The 19,822-nt window shown below is 41.2% G+C and overlaps 2 protein-coding genes across 5 annotated transcripts in view; one reads left to right on the forward strand and one right to left on the reverse strand.

The window, feature by feature from the left end:
- Positions 1 to 7,968: 7,968 nt before the first annotated feature.
- LOC135792241 (monocarboxylate transporter 2-like) overlaps positions 7,969 to 19,822 on the reverse strand; it is a 63,971-nt gene continuing 52,117 nt past the window's right edge. For 3 of the 4 annotated variants that reach the window (XM_065302867.1, XM_065302859.1, XM_065302875.1), the window contains exons 3-8: positions 15,777 to 15,932; positions 13,915 to 14,067; positions 9,860 to 10,193; positions 9,504 to 9,786; positions 9,268 to 9,442; positions 7,969 to 9,214 (exon numbers count right to left, since the gene is read on the reverse strand). In XM_065302867.1, coding sequence (XP_065158939.1) covers positions 8,400 to 9,214; positions 9,268 to 9,442; positions 9,504 to 9,786; positions 9,860 to 10,193; positions 13,915 to 14,067; positions 15,777 to 15,932 — 1,916 coding nt within the window. In that variant the 3' untranslated portion in view covers positions 7,969 to 8,399. The remainder of the gene's footprint in view (positions 9,215 to 9,267; positions 9,443 to 9,503; positions 9,787 to 9,859; positions 10,194 to 13,914; positions 14,068 to 15,776; positions 15,933 to 19,822) is intronic. The other variant, XM_065302883.1, reaches the window with a different exon arrangement.
- On the forward strand, positions 10,160 to 12,950 carry LOC135792233 (uncharacterized). The gene has a single exon (XM_065302848.1). The coding sequence runs from the start codon at positions 10,325 to 10,327 to the stop codon at positions 12,848 to 12,850; it is 2,526 nt and encodes an 841-aa protein (XP_065158920.1). The 5' UTR covers positions 10,160 to 10,324; the 3' UTR covers positions 12,851 to 12,950.

Consider the following 19,822-nt stretch of genomic DNA (forward strand, 5'->3'; position numbering starts at 1 on the left):
TTCAGAAGATATTCGCCATTGAAAATCGTCGATAAAAATTATCAAGCAATCCCTTGGCAATTTTTTCTTAAAATTACTATTTCATCTCTCAGATTTCCGTTTTTACGAGATATTTGCGATTGAATAAAATGGCCAAAAATTGAAAAATGTCACTTTTAGCACTTTTAGTCGCGTTTTTCGACTTTTTACTTTAGGAAATATAATTATTTTATATTTTTATCAAATAGAGAATTTTCCAGTCTGTCATAATCAGTGATTCATTGGTTGCTATCGCTTTTAGTTTAAGAGATATTAATTATTGAAAATCGTCGATAAAAAGTGTCGGGGGTGCTTGAGACTTGACGTCCTTGGCAATATTTTCTTAAGATTCAGTATCTCCCTGTATTGAAACTTATTGCAAAAAATTCCGAAACGCGAGTTATATTGAAAGTTGCGTGTGTGTGCCGTAGAACTCGTTGCGCTTCTCGTGAAATGTTTGTATTTTTCGGGTTTACGCGCGATCTAGGCAGTTCACTAACTTCAGCGCGGTGTTTAGAGATGCGGAATTAAATTCTCCATCGGGTGATATTTGTTTGTAGCAGGAATTCGACCTGCAACCCGTGAGAATTCGCATGAAAGGGCGCGTTTGTTGCGTATGCACTTAAACGCACCTACCGGTAGAAACCATCATGTACGCATGCGCTGCACACTTTACTTTGCTTACGCGCTGAACCTTGTCATCAGTCCTTGGCTCCGGCAGTGTTAGTTGTGCAGTCTTAGCGCAGGTCCGTAGTATTACATCGCGGGTTTTTAAAGTGCAATATTCAATTAACAATCGACTGCAGATAAGCACAATTGAGTTATGATTAATTGTGTTTGTAATTTTCATAAATGCGCACATTTACTGTCTTCTTGTGAGTTTCATCAGTCGGATATTACGTTTCTAGATACAACATTTGTTAAAGACTATTGTAATGAGAAAATTTACATAGTAAATAATATATTATTACCATATTATATCTTATTTTTGTAATCTTTATATTTTGGTGCCATAAAATTTTAGTTAATTTAGCGAATTAAGAATGAATTAAAGTCAGAAATCACAGCGCATCTGATTTGTGTTTGATTTTAGATATCAAGGAGTTGATCGTGACGTCGGTGTACAATCGTGCCCGCATTCAATTGTGAGCTATATCTTTTCCTTGTTTAGACGATCGTGCGATGTTGATCGGTACACACGTGTTTTGTTCACAAGTCGATCTTCGTAACTAGTTTGCGCGTTTCTTGGGATTTTATAATGTTTTACAATGTGCGCACGTTTTTGCCGTCGGCCGTCGGATATCTTACGTCGGCTAAAAAGTCCGTCCCAGTGGTTTTATTTGCGTAATGATATTTATTTGTGAAAATAAACACTGTTTGTCCCCGTGTGGAATACTTTAATGTAGAAAGTGCACGTAGGTAACTGCAACATTAACATTCGATGAATTAAACAATTAGTGAGGTAACGAGGTAACCGTTGAATAAATAAATACTCTGAAAATAATTCAAATTTAACAAATAATTTTAAAATTCAACATGTACTCTTGTGATTGTATGAGTTGCAATAAACTATACTTTTAATATTACATTTGCTAGTATATTTGTCTATGTTTCCTTTTTGTCGTTTTCAGAATTAGATTTAGAAACCACATTTGATAGTACGTGTTTGAAATGCGAATAACAGAGTACATAAATGTTGTTGTTTTTAAAAAGGTAACAAAAACAACAACATTTATACCTGAAACGAATATGCTTTGATATGAGAGCTCGGTGGCTCAGCTGGCATGTGCGTATGCTAGCATGCTAGAGATTCGTGGTTCATGGTTCGAATCTCAGTTGTAGAAAGCAGTTTTATTAAATAATAAGAAATTTAAGAAATGTGGGTTGCATACCACAAAAATATAGATTCGAATGTTAGAAATAAGTTGAAGAGCAGAGTACGGAGCAACAATAGGAATAAGTAGAAGATGGTGGTAGAGCAAGTCGAGAGAGCAGCAGAAGAGAGAATGGGAGAAGTAAGAAGAGAAGAGAGAGTACAGGAAGAGAAGAGAAGTAAGGGTGACGGAATACAGGAAGAAAAGAGAATAGGGGTGACGGAATTTTCACATTTTCTGGCGCGTGTCGTTAGATCGTCTACTGCTTCGATGTGTCCATTGCTCCCGGCCCATCCTACAGCTACGATGTCTCTGCGCTTCATCCCCGAAATTATCAGGCATATCAACAATTTTTATGGTGGGGGATCACCCCCAGAGAGAGGGAACTCCTTATAAGGACATCCTTTTAAGGACTTGTAAAAATATTTCTAATTTTTAAGTCGCCTCAAGAGAGGGGACACTTAAAAATATTCTTACATGTTCTAACCTGTAGCTGAAATGAAAGATGGAGTACACAAATCATACAGGATACCTTAACAATTTTTATAGTGGGGATCATCCCCTGAGAGAGGGAACGCTCTTAGAGACCTGTTCCTGAAATGATAGAAGGGGTACACAAATCAAAGAAGTCAATATATCTTACTATTTATTTATTAACATATTTTATTTTAAAACATATTAACATAGATTTATATTTTACAAGTGAACAGAATATGTCGCCATATTGAAACAGGACTTACGACCGGCACAGCCGCGCATATGCCATCAAGTATTTCATAAAGTTATACCGGAATAATAAAATTAGTAAATAGCCAATTTTCTAGGTGATTGAAAATGGAAACTAATATACAGGGTGTTACAAAAGGAAACTTTAAAGTGCAAACAAAAAACTCTCGACACTACAAACGCCGCTCGTTTTCACTCGACGATCAGGGAAACTAATATACAGGGTGTTCCAGAAAAAATTCAAAGTGCAAACGGGAAAATACTAAAAACGACAGCTAAAGCAAAATTTTCACGGACACAAAGAAAAACATATATACAGGGTGTTCTAGAAAGAAAATTCCATGTTCAAAACTGAGAACACACAAAACTGACTAAAGGTAATTTTCTACGTGCTGATAGGAAAACTAATTTACAGGGTGTTACTAAAAGAAAATTTTAGAAACTACAAAGGGAGTCAATATTCACAATATGAAGAGGGAAATTTACAAATTAACAACAATATTTTAATATAAAAACAAAGATTTTGCCCGAAAAACATCGGAAAATTGAGCAAAGAGGTGCTACAAAAATAAAACACATACATTTTAAGATATGGTGAATATATATATTTAATAAATATTTATTAATATTTATTAATTGATGGTAGCATCAACTGTATAAGGTAACCGACGGGTGAAACACCATCATAAATTGATAGAATATCCAGCGGAAAACATCTAAATCAATAGACGGCAAGCGACGGCGCGTAGCAACACAATGGTTAAAGACGATAAAAATAACTATTTCTTTGTAAATATTAAGATATAGGTACTGAGACTGTGAAAACGAAAAACTATTCACCGTTCAACAAGAATTTATTAATTTAATGATTAAAAATGTTTACGTGATCCTCGAAAACATGACCGAAGCGACGACCGACGGCAAAGTAAGCGTGGTCGACCACATGCATATTATCATTTTAATAATGCTCAGATAATTTTAAAACGCGTGCTTGTAATAATTAAATGAAGCATGTTATTTTCGGAAACGCGACTAAACAGAATTCTGATAAAAATGCTACCACGTGTTTGTAATCTACAAAATTAATATCCCTCAAATTGAATAATCAATTTAAGTTAAACCGCCTTAACTTTCCGAGAAAAATTTTAATTATCCACCCACCTGTGCATTTATGAGGAGATTTTCTATCCTGTAATATATTTTATCAACTGAAAACTCGCACAGGGATTAACGGACACTTATTTCTCACTTAAGAAGACTCTAACCGCCATAAATCATTAAACAAATCAAGCACACATGCCCATTGCACACATTTTGCCGATGGCCGAAAGAATACAGGACGATTAATCCGATTAAAACCTCAAAACGCGTGGCGATTAGAGAGACACGCTCGCGGACCACGCGGTGAAACTACTGCCGTGTGCGATGCGCTTAGCCGGGTACAAGGCAGGTATGTCAGCCAAACATATAAAAAGTTGTTTATACCCAAACGAACTGATAAACACGTAGTTGAGAATACGAAACTAAAAATTCACAATGTTAAAATACACATACACGAAAATTACTTTTACTTTCAATATTCCTCGGCATGCGAAAAGAATAAGTTATTTAAATTGGAAATTTAAGAAAAGAAATTTTAATTCATAAAAAAAAATAGGCAAGGATGGGTACTTGATAATTTATTTTCACGATTTTCGATAGTGAATATCTTCTAAACTAAAAGAGATAGCAACTAGAAAATGGAAGATTATGGAAGATTGAAAAATTCTCAATCAAAAAATTTTATGCAAATTTTCGCATTTTCTGGTTGCAGGTCGAATTCCTGCAAGAATTCCGTAGTTCTAAACACCGCGCTAAAGTTAGTAAGCCTCCTAGTTCGCGCGAAAACCCGAAAAAATACAAACATTTCACGAGAAAGGGTGAGAAATTCACTCTTTTATGCGAATTTTCCCGAATTGCAGGTCGAATTCCTGCAACAAACAAATACCACCCGATGGAGAATTTAATTCCGCATCTCTAAACACCACGCTGAAGTTAGTGAGCCGCCTAGATCGCGCGTAAACCCGAAAAAATACAAACATTTCATGAGAAAGGATAAAAAATTCACCATTTTATGCAAATTTTTGTATGTTGCAGAACGAATTCCTGCAACAAACAAATACCACCCGACGGAGAATTTAATTTCGCATCTTTATACACCGCGTTGAAATTCGTGAGCAGCCTAGATCGCACGCAAACCCGAAAAAATTCAAACATTTCACGAGAACGGGGTGAAAAATTCACCCTCTAATGCGCATTTTTGCGGGTTGCAGGTCGAATTCCTGCATCAAATAAATGCAAGCCGATGGAGAATTTAATTCCGCATCTGCAAACATCGGGCTGAAGTTAGTGGGCCACCTAGATCGCGCACAAACCCGAAAAAATACAAACATTTCACGATAACGGGTGAAAAATTCACACTTTTATGCGAATTATCGCAGGTTGCAGGTCGAATTCCTGCCACAAACAAATACCACCCGACGGAGAATTTAATTTCGCATCTCTAAACATCGCTTTGAAATTAGTGAGCCGCCTAGATCGTACGCAAACCCAAAAAAAAAAAAATCACGAGAACGGGGTTAAAAATTCACCCTTTTATGCAAATTTTCGCGAGTTGCAGATCGAATTCCTACAACACACAAATAAAGCCGATGGAGAATTTAATTTCGCATCCCTAAACACCGCGCTGAAGTTAGTGGGCCACCTAGATCGCGCACAAACCCGAAAAAATACAAACATTTCACGATAAAGGGTGAAAAATTCACACTTTTATGCGAATTATTATCGTAGGTTGCAGGTCGAATTCCTGCAACACACAAATACCACCCGACGGAGAATTTAATTCCGCATCTCTAAACACCGCGCTGAAGTTAGTGAGCCGCCTAGATCGCGCGTAAACCCGAAAAAATACAATCATTTCACGAGAAAGAGTGAAAAATTCACCCTTTAATGCGAATTTTCTCGGGTTCCTACGGTGCCCTGAACACGAGTCACTTTTACCGCTAGCCTCGTAAGGTGCCCTGAATCGAGTCACTTCTACCGCTAACCAATACTACCCGACGGAGAATTTAATTCTGTATCTCTAGACGAGGCAGTTAGTGTCCGAATTGCATTTAACAGTTTACCTGAGATCAAAATTAAACTAAGATGCAGCAACATGCGGCGTGAGGTGCTGGCAACGACGACACACGGCAATGCAATAAGAATGTGTATATTGCGTTCAAACAAACAGAATTCTCGTGTCGAAGGTTCACGCTTGCTGATAAATAAATTCGAATTGCGTAATTCTGATTTCTTATGCTAACAGATTGCCAGATTTTAAATCAAATATTTAAGTGATATTTAATTTGAACATGCATCGTATTTCGTTGATAATAAAAATGTATTCGATTTAATATAAAATTGTTAGTTATATTCATGAAAGAATTGAAGAATATAATTTACGATGCTAATATAATAAACAGCAACGGTGTGTTTTGATTCCACGAAATAAAGATTCGATACCTGCAGGTAAACAAACTTAAGTCTTGCGCGAAATCGCGTGATCCACACGGACACGGTGTGCACTCACTACCACCAACAAGCAATATTTAATGCAAAACCGTACATCGTAGCGCCATCTAACCTTTGAAAATATTTATCAACTTACAAATATTCAAAACACATTTATCAAATATGCAACAAGGTTGATATTGCAATGAAATCGAAAACAACGAAAGTCATACCCGAAACAAACCAGTATTTTTGTAAAGTACTGAAACAGAAAAACGACGCGTGTTAGAATTGCCACTATGCTGCGCACTTGTTAAGTCGGACATAATTCCGATCATAGCGAAAATATACACTTCTGCTAAGAGCAAACGTAGATAACACATATTCGAACTTGTCAGTTTTATACGTATATCTAACTTCAATGCTCAATATCAGCGGCGTAGCGTGCCTTGTCGGGGCCCCGTATAAAATTTTTTTGGAGGCCCTTATATGGAGGTAAAGGTTTTTCTTTACACACTTTGGGGGCCCCCGTGGCCCCGTATAATTGATACGACAAATACGGCGGTAGCTACGCCCCTGCTCAATATCAAAATAATTCATTGGCCAATGGAGCACTTACGCACAAATAAAGGCACCACTTTTATGATTCGCATGATTCCTGGAACCCACAGTCGCCCGGCCCTTAGCACAGTTTTTATCAAAATATGAATGCGGAGAATGCGGAATCTCAACACCAAGTTTACGAAATGTTAAAAAGCTGCAAATTTGGAGAGTGAAATGTGATTAGACTACTTGTAGTTAGAGAACTACACGCAGGTAAAAACGCGTTAAAAAAATATTTATATACAAGCACGCGTTTGAATCGAGCATTAACTAGAATATTCTAGAAGTCGGAGAAAATAAAACTCACAACATGACCCGAGTCGTCTCTAACAATGTTCAGATTTATGTTACTTACCCCGGTATAAAAGGTTCTCATAATGAAGAGATTCAACATGGCTCCATCGAATACAAAATTGAATCCAATCCCAGAGGTGAAACTGTACAACACATAAACGCAAGCAACGACGACACAAACGCACACACACAATCATAATACGTGTATCAAATCTGATTGTAAAACTAGTGCTAATGAGCAGACAACGCTATTCACGGTACTTGTAGCTAAATAGGTAATTACCGGGGATAACACGCTTTGTCTAATTAAAATATAAAGAACGACACGAGCTGCGCGAAATACGTCCAGACCAACCGATGATCAGCACGGAACTAGCTTTAACTCGCATGCCGAGGTTGCAGCGACGTCACGCGATAGCTACAGATAAGAACTGAACTAAGTAAACAACGCATGTGCGCATGCTAACGTCTTCTAAACCTCATGAGTCACAGGAAATTCAAAATACAATGAATAAGTATTTCGATGTTAATGCCGATAGTTTTACATAACTTCAGAAAAAATTAAATTAGTATTACAATATATAGGTATTTAAATCTGTAAGAAGAGAAAAAGAATTTATAATAATAATACAGTTTTTTGAAACAAATATTTTATTAAACTTATTCAGTGTGGTTCTCAATGAATTAAAAACATGCCGCATGATGTATTTCTTCTTGTAATTATCATTAAATAATGTAAACTTTGTATTATCAGAGGTAATAAGCTCAGCATTCGGTTAATAAACGATAATTCAAAATAAGAATTACCAACTTAAACTGCCATTTTCCCGTTGATCTATTGATGATGACCCTGTGATCCTGAATGTAAATCTTTTATGAAGGTTCTGAAAACTACTCGCAATTGACATGAAAAGTCCCAGAATGTAACTAAATGCAATATATTCATTAGTCCCAAGAATTACACATAGAGATAGAGAGAAAGTCAAAGATATTATTAATCATCATCAACATTGAATAAAAACTCTAACGTGTTCATCTCCTTAATTACATTCATAAGTAACTATGACAAACATTGTTTACGTTTGTGAATATTGTAATTAATTCGTTGACAATTCCATCGTTTGCGGCCTCCTCAGCGTTCGCCTAGCGCGTCTACGATTACAGTCAAAATTGACAAGGTTTAGTATTTGATCCCCAAAAAGTGTACTCCGGCCTAGGGTTGTTAGATCGCAGGGTAATGAGAATGAACTATTAAGGCCTTCCCACCGACAAATGTACTGACTAGAATTATTGCGAGAGTATGAATTGCCCGATCGCGCCCCGAATCAGTTGTGGGCTGGTGACGGGTTACCTTTACACCGAGGTGGTGATCTGCTCGATTAGATGCACGTTTCGCACAACGGGTCTGCGATACGAACCGTAATATTCACTACGCGCGAGCCCCTCCGGCACGCTTTTGCTTGGCCGCAAGTTGTACCTCGTTCGGTGGTGCGGATGCGAGTGGTAATAGCGGTTGTAGTAATGCGCGTAGTCCTGCGGATGGCAATTCGCGTAGGAGGTCAGCGGGCATTCGATATTCGCCGCGTAACTCATACTTTTCGGCAAGTACACGTAATTCGGCAAACGATCGACGCTCCGATGGCGAAAAGAGTGCCGGTGTAGGCTGCCCCTATCGTAATCATTGTAACTAGAGTGGATGGGTTCGTAATTCCTCCCCGGACTCCTGTAATAGTACGGCATGTAGACGTTCGTGTAGGGTGTGTGCAGGTGGCAGTTGCACTCGCTTATGTGATTTACCGTGTAATTGTTTGTGTTGTTCGGGAGCGGGTGTTGGTTGGGGCCGAGCGCGTTCTGGGTCGGATCCTTTTTGGTGCCCACTAGGAACAGCAACGATGCGCCCACCACCGTCATTAGGAAGCAATAGTAGTAGCCAGCCTTTGGATAGCACTGATTCACATAACCAGTGATCGGTATACCGATGAGCACGGGCAGTGAACAGGCGCCCTGCACAAAGCTCCAAGCTTTGGTGTAATGGCGCGCCTTGATCCTTTCCAGAGTGAACATTTTCAGCGCGTAGGTATACCCACCTAGGAACACGCCGTACATCCATACAAAGAGCACGTACCCATGATACCCTTGCACGGCGCTCATTGCTAGAAGACTAAAGCCTAAAATCAAAAACTTTGAAACCACTGAGGGTGATATTATTCTTCGGACATACCGGTTCCAAGCATGGCGGTCTGAGTTAAGTACTGCCTGGATATTGTGCATTGTCGCGTAGGGCGCATTATAAGAATTCCGAAGCCGACACAACCCAGAGCTGAAGCAAAACCAAAAAAAGTTTGCAGTATCACCAATGCACTATCTTCCAATCCTTCTTTGAACCCTTGGAATGCCTGTAACATATCGGAATTGAAAGGAAACCAGCTCAACACTCATACAATTTGACGGGTTTACCAAGTAGAAGATGGGCGCGTACACGCCTAAGGCACCGGTACCGCTAGCCAGCAGCAACACGCGTAGCCCACGACTTTTCAGCGGCGAAAAATCAAACATAGGCGGTTTTTTGTCCTTGACGTGTGTTTTCTTTTCTTTCATTTTTTTACGTTGATTCTTCAAGTGAGTAATGGCACGCCTCTGCGGGTGATAGAGATTTGCAGAACGGTAGATAATAGGTAGAAAGAAGGCAAGAACTAAAAGTCCAGTGACAGCTTGAAGACCTAAACGCCATCCTAATTTGCTGTTCAAATTAAAATATAAATAGAATAAATACATTTCATTTAAAACAATTTTGATGTTTCCAAATTATTTACCCGACAGCTTCCTTATATAAAACGGAGAATAACGCCACACCAATTCCACAGCCAGTTTGCGCTACCATTTCGACAAACTCACGTCGTCGTTTGAAGTAATGCCCCAACATTATTCCTGAAGTTTCTCTCACAATCCCTGCGCCGGTACCCATGAACACACCGTAACTGAGCACAGCTTGGTGAAATTGAGTGGCGAAAGAAGCAAATAGACATGATAACGCCAGGATCAAACCACCAAAAACTGATGTTAAACGAGTTGACTTTCGTCGACAGATGGCTACTACAATTGGCGATGCTAGAAACGACACGCATAAACACAACGCTCCCATCCATGCTGAAAAAAATCAAACTGGATAGTAGCCGGCTGTGAAAACAATACAAATATTTTATACAAAAAAAAAACTTTTATGTCAAACTTTATACATTTTAATTCAAGCTATATTGCTTTTTTATAATTGCTATATTATGAACGAATTAAAAGGCAGGTTTGTAAATATTGTGCTCAGTGTTGAAGAAGGACGAGGTTTTGATCTGGTAAAATGTCCGTTCTACGTTACCGCGAGTTTTCATGGACGCAAAATGGACTCGGATATCGTGGAGGGAGCAAATGTGGTATTCAATACCGAGATGGTTTGGGAGACAGAAAAGAAACTTCTGCGAAAAGTGCGCGGTTCCTATTCCAACATACGCTTAGAATGCTTCACCAGTGAAGGAAAATTACTGGGCTTCACCTTGGTCTGTTTACGCAGTGCCAAGATTGTACCAATGTCTAAAGTTAACCTCACAGAGATAAATCCCATATGGACAAAGCTAGTTAGCGTCCCCAATGAAATTAGAAAAAGCACTCCCGAATTGGCCGTATTTTTGCTAATCCGAGATTTCGTCCCGAACATGCCACCAAACTCACCACTGCAGAAAATCTATCCCAGCCCTGATCTGCCCGAACTTCCATCACTTCAATTTCAACAGATTCGAGTGCCCGTAAAATATTCCGAAGAAGGTTACATTCAGCTTGGCAACCCGGAAGATTGTAAACTTAAATTCCAACTTAAATTAACCTTGTTAATCGGGTACGACTTGGACGTTATAATGCCCGAAAGCATCATCTTCGGAAACACTTCTAAGACTTTTCACCTATCAGTTGAAATATTTGGGCTGGAAGTAAAAACACGTAAAATATCTGAGAATGTATATGCTCCAATGGTAATTTTCAACGAATCTATAGTCATCAATCTGATGTTGTCGCACTACGACCTATTGGGCACTTACTTCCAGCAGTATCCTGTGATCAAAGTAAAATTCAACATTGAGAACGATATGCTGGCTGTGGCCGACATAGATATGAAACAACTGAACCTAGATTTACCCGAAGTCATCTTTAATGAATGCAAACGAAGATTCGAAATGGAGCAGGTATGTTTTTTCGATGGGTACTATAGAGCATCCTGTTCTACCCAAGAAATGCGCAGAGCAACCATTTCAGTCAAATGCGTCCTCGAGGGGGTGGATTCCTTTGAAAATAAGCAACAAGAAACTACATCAAATGAGGCGACAATATGCGGGCCTAATGAAATCAATAGCCCCATGAATCAAGCTGGAGATGGTCTCGTCTCTGGACCGGTTGAACTATCTCTCACTCATAGACCACAAAGCTTTTACTTAAGCAGCGATAGTAATAGCACCATCAATTCTGATGATCTACGTGACCACATCGAGCACTACCAGCAGTTGCTCTTAGAGATGAAGGTGGAATCAATTATGTGGAAAGCCGTCTTGAGCTCAAGAAGATTCATTTTTAAATTAATGCATCCAACAATCAACAGTGCTCTCGGAAAAGAGATCGAAATCGACACATATCCACATAAGGAAATTCGAATTAAAGGAGTTGAATGTAACGTCAGCATGGTGGCTTTAAATTCACGTATAAACTACATGATTGTGAATTACACTCCAAAGCTTGAACTCTATGACGCCGAAGAGCAGGCACTGATCGGAAGCATGGGCACGATCGATTTCACAAGATTTCATATAAATAAGTCTGGCCCGCCCTACGATGTGATGCTCCTAGCGCCATCGGGACAAGAAATCGGCACCCTGTATATCACAGTCATGGCGAACGTAATGAGCGATGTACTTGCAGAACCTCCTGCGCTATTCCACCTATCGCCCACCATTTTGGACGAAACTATTATCATGCACACACTCGATGAATTAAATGATTGGCAAATAAAGAAGTGCGAAGAAATCGAAGCAACTCTCGATGCACAAAAAGAATTGGAAATGAAGCGCCTCAGCGCTGAGTTTCGTACAAAGACGTTGCCGCTCCAGGAAGACCTCCTAAAGAATCTTGAGAAATGCCGTACTCTCGTAAAGCGCCAAGAAAAACGTAAGCAACTTGATACCATTGATCTCGAGGTGACCAATCTAATGAAAACCCAGGAGTACAGCATCATAATGGAGATTCATAAGAATACCATCAAGTTTCAACTTTCCGATAAACAAGAACTTATTGAAATAATAAGCGAATTAGAGTTGAAGCACACCATTTTGCGCGAAATGTTGAGTGAACAATCACTCCAAATGCAAGAGTTGAAGGAGACGCAGCTGACTGCCGAACAGACCAAGATCTTGTTGACAGATCTACGGGCAATGGAACAAAAATGCGAAATTGCCCAACAAGACAAAAATTACTTTAAGAAAGAGTACGAGAAAGCCATGAAGGAAGTGCACAACCTAAAACTCGACCATCATAGAAACATCGCGTCGAAGATACACAATGACAAACAAGCCTTAAATATATTGGTGACTTTACCAGCGTTAAATAACAATGCAAAACCTAGTCGTGGGCCAGGGACAAAACCATTAACCAAAACGAAAAGTGCAAGTAACCCGCCATATAGAGCAGGGTCGCGTCCAGTTAGTCGTCGATCGGCACGGGGCGACGACACGAAACCCAAAACCTCAGATGATCAAACTAACAAGGAAGTCTAATTCTGGCCCAACACTAAACTATCATTTATTTATTTTCTTGATTCTATGGCGCTTTTGCCTGTACAATATGAAAAATTGAATAAAATTGAATGCCTCGTAAGTCACGAGCACTTGGCAGCTCCGTTAATTAAAATTAATTATGAATGTATGCAAATAAATAATTTCTCGTCTTGTTTTTCCAATTCAGCAGGGCTTTCTTGAAGGATCCCAGTTGCTAGCTCGCCTGAAGGATCCTTCGGAATTGAAGAATTTAAAATTCTACAAAGCATCCGGTTTCGCTACGTCCTGCCGGCATGCTTGTTGCTGCATAATTATTAATTTCGTGCGTTTGCAATTGTGATCGTGCTCGACCAGGCAATATAGCGCATTAACACAAATCGCTCTCGGCAAATGGAAGCGAGTTTAACAAGGCGGCGATTTGCAAATAACAATTGTTCGTTGGCGGTAGTGGTGGCGGCGGCGGCGGCGGCGGGTGGGCCTTGTGCGTGCCGCATTTCCAGCCGATCGACGTGTTCCGAATCCAGAATGCTCACTCCGACCGAAAAGAGATGTGTTTGTCCCAATGCGCGGAAGGACTGCGTGTTGGTGGCGGCAATAACTTTAACCTTATCGTAAATTTCCGTTTAACATAAGGAAATGTGCTTACGGCGGCGACAGTGGAGGCGTTGCGCCCGGATTGTGGACGCTAAGCGCGGCGACGCGGCGTGAATCAGCGACGAAGCAAAAACGTTGTCGTTTCGCCCCGCGCGCACAAAAGGCGCTCGTAATTTGAATTTTGAATTATCGTGTTGCCACTTGTAGCGGCCATTAATTCGGTTGTTGGCAATTCCAGCAACGTCAATGAATTCGCTGGGGGAGATTAGGAGTTTCGAGTTCTTGTTGCTCGCACGGAATTCGTGTCGACGAGGGGTGGTAGTGATTGCAGAATGGTGACTCGGAACGTGTTAATTAGAACCTGTGTTTCCAACGTGTGCGCGCATACTACAGCGAGTGATTTACCGCCATCACAAATCTTCTGGCAACAATTTTCAGCAAATATTATTTAAATGTCAAAGAGAGCATACCTGCAGCCATAGTATAGAATTCCTTGTCTTCCGCATACTTCTTCTCCAAGTCCTTGATGATGTATAAGTAGAGCAGTCCAAACGCTAGCTGCATGCCAGAAGTCAGCAAGTGCGCAAGGAACGCCGCTCCACAAACCAGCCATCCCCAACCGCCTGCCGGACGGAAACACAATAAGACATAAAAAAAAATGTATTACGAAAATACATGTCGGAATGTACTACTTGAAGCCGATGCCGGCCGGTGCAAAAACAAAACGCAACGAAAGCCGCGCGCTTCAAGAACATGGAAAACGCACGAGAAGTTTGCCCCAGTTTTATTTATTTCCTTCCAGGGCAGGCGCGCTTCGCTTGAGTGAAGCGGAGGAAATTAAATAAACGTCAATAGGACCGGCACGAGTGCACGTTGATCGTGCAAACTTAGCTCGTCTTGTTCATTTCTCCGCCAACAACCGGCCTCACCGCAAAGAAAGTGTTAGGGTACAGGGGATTAAATGAATAAGAAAAACGAAAAAGTTTACAAAATCGCTACATATGTTCGGAACAATGCCGCAATCCAATAGGAACGAGCGGGTGTGATGGGGCAAAAGAAAAAAAAAACAGACCGTGCAAAGTTGAAGATAAAGATACATTCATTCGCCTTAAAGAGCCGATTTTCTGTGACTGCAATGCCAAATTTGCTCTTTTTTTTCTTGGTCTGGCATGGCTGCTCACGCGGCGATTCTTGCTGGCGTAATATTCCGCACGCAACAATATGGAAATTACGGACAAAAGAGAAACTTCCCGGCAGCCCGCGCGTTCTTATACATTTATTCATGCACCGACTCAGAGCTATTATAGCAGGCATCAAATATACAAATGCGACGCATTTCTCGGGGGCCAGCGCGGCGTTCTCTCGCGCCAATGATGTTGTTGTTAGCGTACGCGCGGCAAGTTGCCCAAAACTTGACGCGATTTTCAGGCTCGCGCGAGTGGAAAACCGACGACAAAGGCACACGAATCGGATGCGCGAATGACGCCGGAAACGATGCGGTGGTGCGATTTTTTTCCAACTCGCGCGAGACAAAACGGAACGCGAAGGCGTCCCCGAGGAATTAGATAACTTATAAGGCCCCGCAGAATGTGGACGTAAAGGTGCGCCAGGAAATGTATTATAGTCAGGTGAACGCGTCAGAAGGGATAAAAATCAATTCGCACCGGTTTTGGCGCCGGTGCCGCGCGTGCAGATAGGTACACTTTTAAGCCTGGACGCCCGACCTCGTCGTCGAAGTAAATATATTCAAATCTGAGATTCGAACGTCGCTGCGGCTGTACGTGCCGTGCTAAAATGGCGTTCTAACCGAAAAAAATTGCTCAACGCGACTACGAAGGTGAGTAAGAGCGCACAAAAGATGGGGGTTTGCAATCTCAAGCGCGGCCGAAATGAGAATGGGCGGGTTTCGCACCGCGTTAAAGGGGAAATGTCGTTGTCGAACAAAACGATTTCGTGCGTAAATTCGACCCGACATAGATTCCATTACGAAATTGACGCGCCGAAGGTGGTGCCGACATCCCAATCATGCATCTGCCTTTCTTCGGAGATAAACAGTCAATTTGAGGTGTGCGTAAATATTTTATTGAATTCTCATTTGACGCGAATTCCAGAGGTGTTTTTTGTTTGTACATTTCACCAGCGGAAGGCGGCTGTTATCTGGGTACCCTTGACAGTAGATACGACAGTGCGACATCGCAATACTGAACATCATCCAGCTCGGTGGCGCCGCAAATATATTATGCAAAGCAGTCGGCTCGTCGCGGCGTGAAACGGGCGGAATAAATGACGAGGCGCGCGCGATGCGAGAATCATTGCCGCGCGTTTATCTTACCTTCGGGATAGTAATGTTGTTTTATGGTCGCCGTATCAACGTCGCGGCGCCGCAGCGCCGGCACATTCCGATGCAGCGAATGCAGCTCCCTGTCGCAGAGCACTGGAAAGGAGTCCTCGTCGTCGGGCGGCCGCAGAACCGGCGTCGCTGCCCTATCTGCAAATGAGAAGAAATTGCCGTATTCAATAAACGCCGTTCCTGGTTGGCACCGGATGAGGAAGAGGCGCGCTGGGAGATGGCATAATTCCACTCTGCGACATGCTTTCGTCGTGCGTTTGTGCTGCGCGCGCATTTCGTATGCAAATTGAAAATTACTTTAGTCGCTATTTTTGCGACTCTTCGCCGACAAGGTGTACACCTTCGTCACCTCGCGTCACCCTGCGGGCAACTCGGTAACGAAATCAGTTCTCTAGTTCCGCATCTCGCGGTGTGTGTATATTTGGAGCACTTGGGGGTGAGTGTTAAGGATTGGTATTAATTTTCATGTGGAAAATATTACTGTTCAGCTACAAAGCAAAGACAACACGGCGTTCGTGCCCTGAACTTTAATTAATACATCAAAGACAGGGCATAACGGACATGCTGGGGGATTCAACCGAAGGGTTTCCAAGTTAAATTCGACAATATTAAGGTCACGATGGGAAGTCGCTTGATTAAATCGTCCACTACATTTTTGTTATCGAACCGATCGCTGTATTTAACTTACAATTTAATATGGCATTTAATACGGAATTCAAAAAAAAGTCTTACATATACAAAATGCAATCACAACAACCTATTTTCACCCAAATGCATAAGCATAATCGTGTTGGCTGTTTGCATCAAACGTTTTCTCACTTTACAATTCAGTACTTTGTGCATATACCAACATCCCTACGTGCGCAAAATACTCAATCTCTGACAGCCCAGAGCGCCCACGCAAAACAGGAGAAAACACAGCACGCAACACGACGGAGAAATATCGCGACGTTTCCCGGAAATGTTCAGCCGTTTGACGCGCGAGACATAACGACCAACGCGCAGATAAGAAAAAGAAAAGCGCTTCCTAATCGCGCTTTGTTATTGCGCCCCCACGCCAACTGCACGTGCCCGCCCGCACAGACGGCGTCGCAAATATAAAATATAAACATAAACGAACAACGCCGACGCGCATATCTCCACGTGCGCCGTTGCTGCAACCGAATAAACACACGGGATGAAAACGAAAAGTTCGGAATTAATTTGCCTGTCATCCGGCTGCAACTACAAGTCCTGCAGTAGTCCTGCAGCTGCACTCGCATCTTCAACATCAACAAATCCGGCGCGTTATTTTCCCTCATCCTCTCTCGTCACGAACCATCTCGTTTTGTGCTGCGTCTCGCCAAACAAACAATTCGGTTTGACGATTTGTTGGTTTTATGCACTGCTTGGTTTCGTATTTATTTATTTATTTATTTACACGGGCAGTCGTTATTTATTTCGATTTTATAGCATGTTAGCATGAGCTTTTCTTTGAGCTGGCGTTTTTGCGAGCAGTCGTAATAAAGAAGACATGATATTTTCAATAAAGCGTCAGCAATGTGGAATAAAAATAAAATAAGACGTAAAAGCTGAATTATAGCGGAGTCGAATTGTAAAACGGGACGCGGAAAGCGAAAGCTGGAAATGGAGAGGCTGCAAAATGGTCCGGGAAAATGATTCATTCGCATTAGAAAAGTTTACTGTTGTTTGCACCGTTGGGTTGGTGCGTCGTTACGACCAGACACGCAGGCTATTCGGTAACATTATTGCTGCTCTTAAGACATTATTCGTGGATATTAGTTGTTGTTTACAATACTTTGTCAGTTTTGTTCCAAGAGCTTGAAATGTGGCAACAGCTCATAAAAGTGTGATTTACTCAATGTTTGCTCTTACAAATTATCATTCTTGATGACAATTTGAGTCGGATATGCGCTGCATTTTTGAATCAACTCCGAAACCATTCAAACTTCTCGAATAAGAGTAAAATAATGTTTCTTCTGCCATCAGCAGTCGGACGGAATTCCGAAATAGTAAAACAGTGAAGCGATTTTAATTTCGCCACAAAAGCGCCGTCTTCTATTCGCGCTTCCTTTGGCGTTGCCGAATGAAAGAACTTCACATTGCTGGCACAATGCTCTTTCACGACGTCCGCCTCTTTAACAATTTCCGCTTTCCTGGTTTATGTCTTACAGAAGAAATCGGTTTTATTTGATACGCGCCGGCACAAAAACGCGACACACGTGTGTGCAGGCAGATAAAACGGGCATAAAGTCGACAATGTGTAAAATTGGAACGCCGAATTAGGTGGGTTCAAAAATACAACGGAAAATTTCGGGCGCGCGTTTCCTAATTGGATTGTTTGCTGGTTTCAGCAATGTAAGATATGGTGTGTCATCAAACACACACATAGGGACAAGAAAAAAAAAACAATAGACTAAATTCCATCATTTGCAAAAACTTGGTTCAACTTTGACCTGTAAATAAATTGCCATATAATCAAGTAAAACTGATAAAATCAAGTGAATGTCATTTAGTAGATAGCTGATTATACTACGATGCGATTGACGGGTCTTGATTGAAATCATATTGCAATATAACATCAAAAGCATGGAAAATAAACGACAAATTAATTCCTGTTAAAAGTCTCCTATCATCTTAAATCCTGCATTAAATTTCAAGGCAACTTTATAGTGAGAGTAAGTATAGACTAGAGCACTCCATTGAGAAAAAGAAGTTGTTTAGTTCTTGAATCGGTTTCTTATCGAAATAATACAGCCAGTTGCGTTCGAAACGCAACACCTGGTGGTGGTGATCTTATTTTAATACTTTCATCGCTAAATTACACTTCCATCATTTTTATAAATAAATCAACTAAATTTTTGTTATTAATGCATTAATTAAAAGCTAAAAATATGTGCCAAGCAGTATGAATGAAATATTTTTTTCCTTATCTCCTCAAGCAATAATTATAATTTTGTTTTTCCAAATGTACCATGACCCACTAATGTTGCATACCGTTTTTTACAATATTCATTTCTCATCGGACGGCTGAACAATAAAAAAGTTCATCTTGGGCATCTCCATCAATTGCTCCATTATGTTATTTTTACGTATATCTGAACTCGTCAACACACGCCACATAAAAACCTTGGAGTATTAAGATGTGTCATCACGTCATGATGTGAGATGAAGTCGTTAAGTGGTCAACCGAACGACCATCACGCTTGGTAAATGATTCCCGCATGCCGCGCAGCGATATATACGCTCGTCATTAGTATTATCATCACTGCCCGGATCGATATCGAAGCTTCCAGATGTATGCGACGACCCGACTCGACTTGACCCACACACCCACGTCAATATGTCCCTCTACCACCTTCAATTCCTCTCCGTAATCTATCCCTCAAGATCCAATGAAAGGCCGATCCGACGCATCGAGGTTTTATCGCCGACGTCGTCGACAATTTAATGCAATTACGCGAAACATTTCGGTCCGATTCTGTCGGGCAATTAGAAATTCGGATTAGACGGGGAGCGTGGCACGCGTCGCACAACACCTTGCGCAACAAACTTGGCGCGCCGCTCTCTTTGAGCGAATTCGCCCCCCGCCGGCGGTTAATGATTAACCGCCGGGGGAGACCTGTACGCCAACTTTAACAATTATAACTTTCGCCCCCCAATTCCGGGATGGTCGAAATTGTGTTTGATTTACGCAGCGCCGAATGCACTCTTTTGTGTGTGTGTTGGCTGTGATTTAATGCAATTTTTAATGAGCGTATGTGCCGAGTGCAGTATTCATACCGCAACTTTCGGGCGCTGCTGTCACGCGCTCCTAAGAGGCCTCGATGCTCTTAATCGCAATCCTAATGAGGCTATTATCTTAATGCCCGTTTTAACTTCATTACAACCGCGGGGACAGCGAATGAGGGGATGAATGAGTAATGAAATGCGCCGTCGGGGAGCGGAAACTTCGCAACGTATTTCTGCAAGCGCAGGCGTTTGTCTTCCTTTCCGGTTTTTACAGCGGTTTTCTTTCAAGCGCAAAA

The sequence above is a fragment of the Atheta coriaria genome, unplaced genomic scaffold, assembly GCF_025399875.1.
Source record: "Atheta coriaria isolate IRGN ID8LTWV9N9 unplaced genomic scaffold, Caltech_Dcor_3.1 hic_scaffold_1_pilon, whole genome shotgun sequence".
In the NCBI taxonomy this organism is placed as follows: Eukaryota; Metazoa; Arthropoda; class Insecta; order Coleoptera; family Staphylinidae; genus Dalotia; species Dalotia coriaria.

Bases quoted from the DNA above. Each gene is read 5' to 3' on its own strand.
- LOC135792233 (XM_065302848.1), top strand. From the start codon at position 10,325: ATGAACGAATTAAAAGGCAGGTTTGTAAATATTGTGCTCAGTGTTGAA.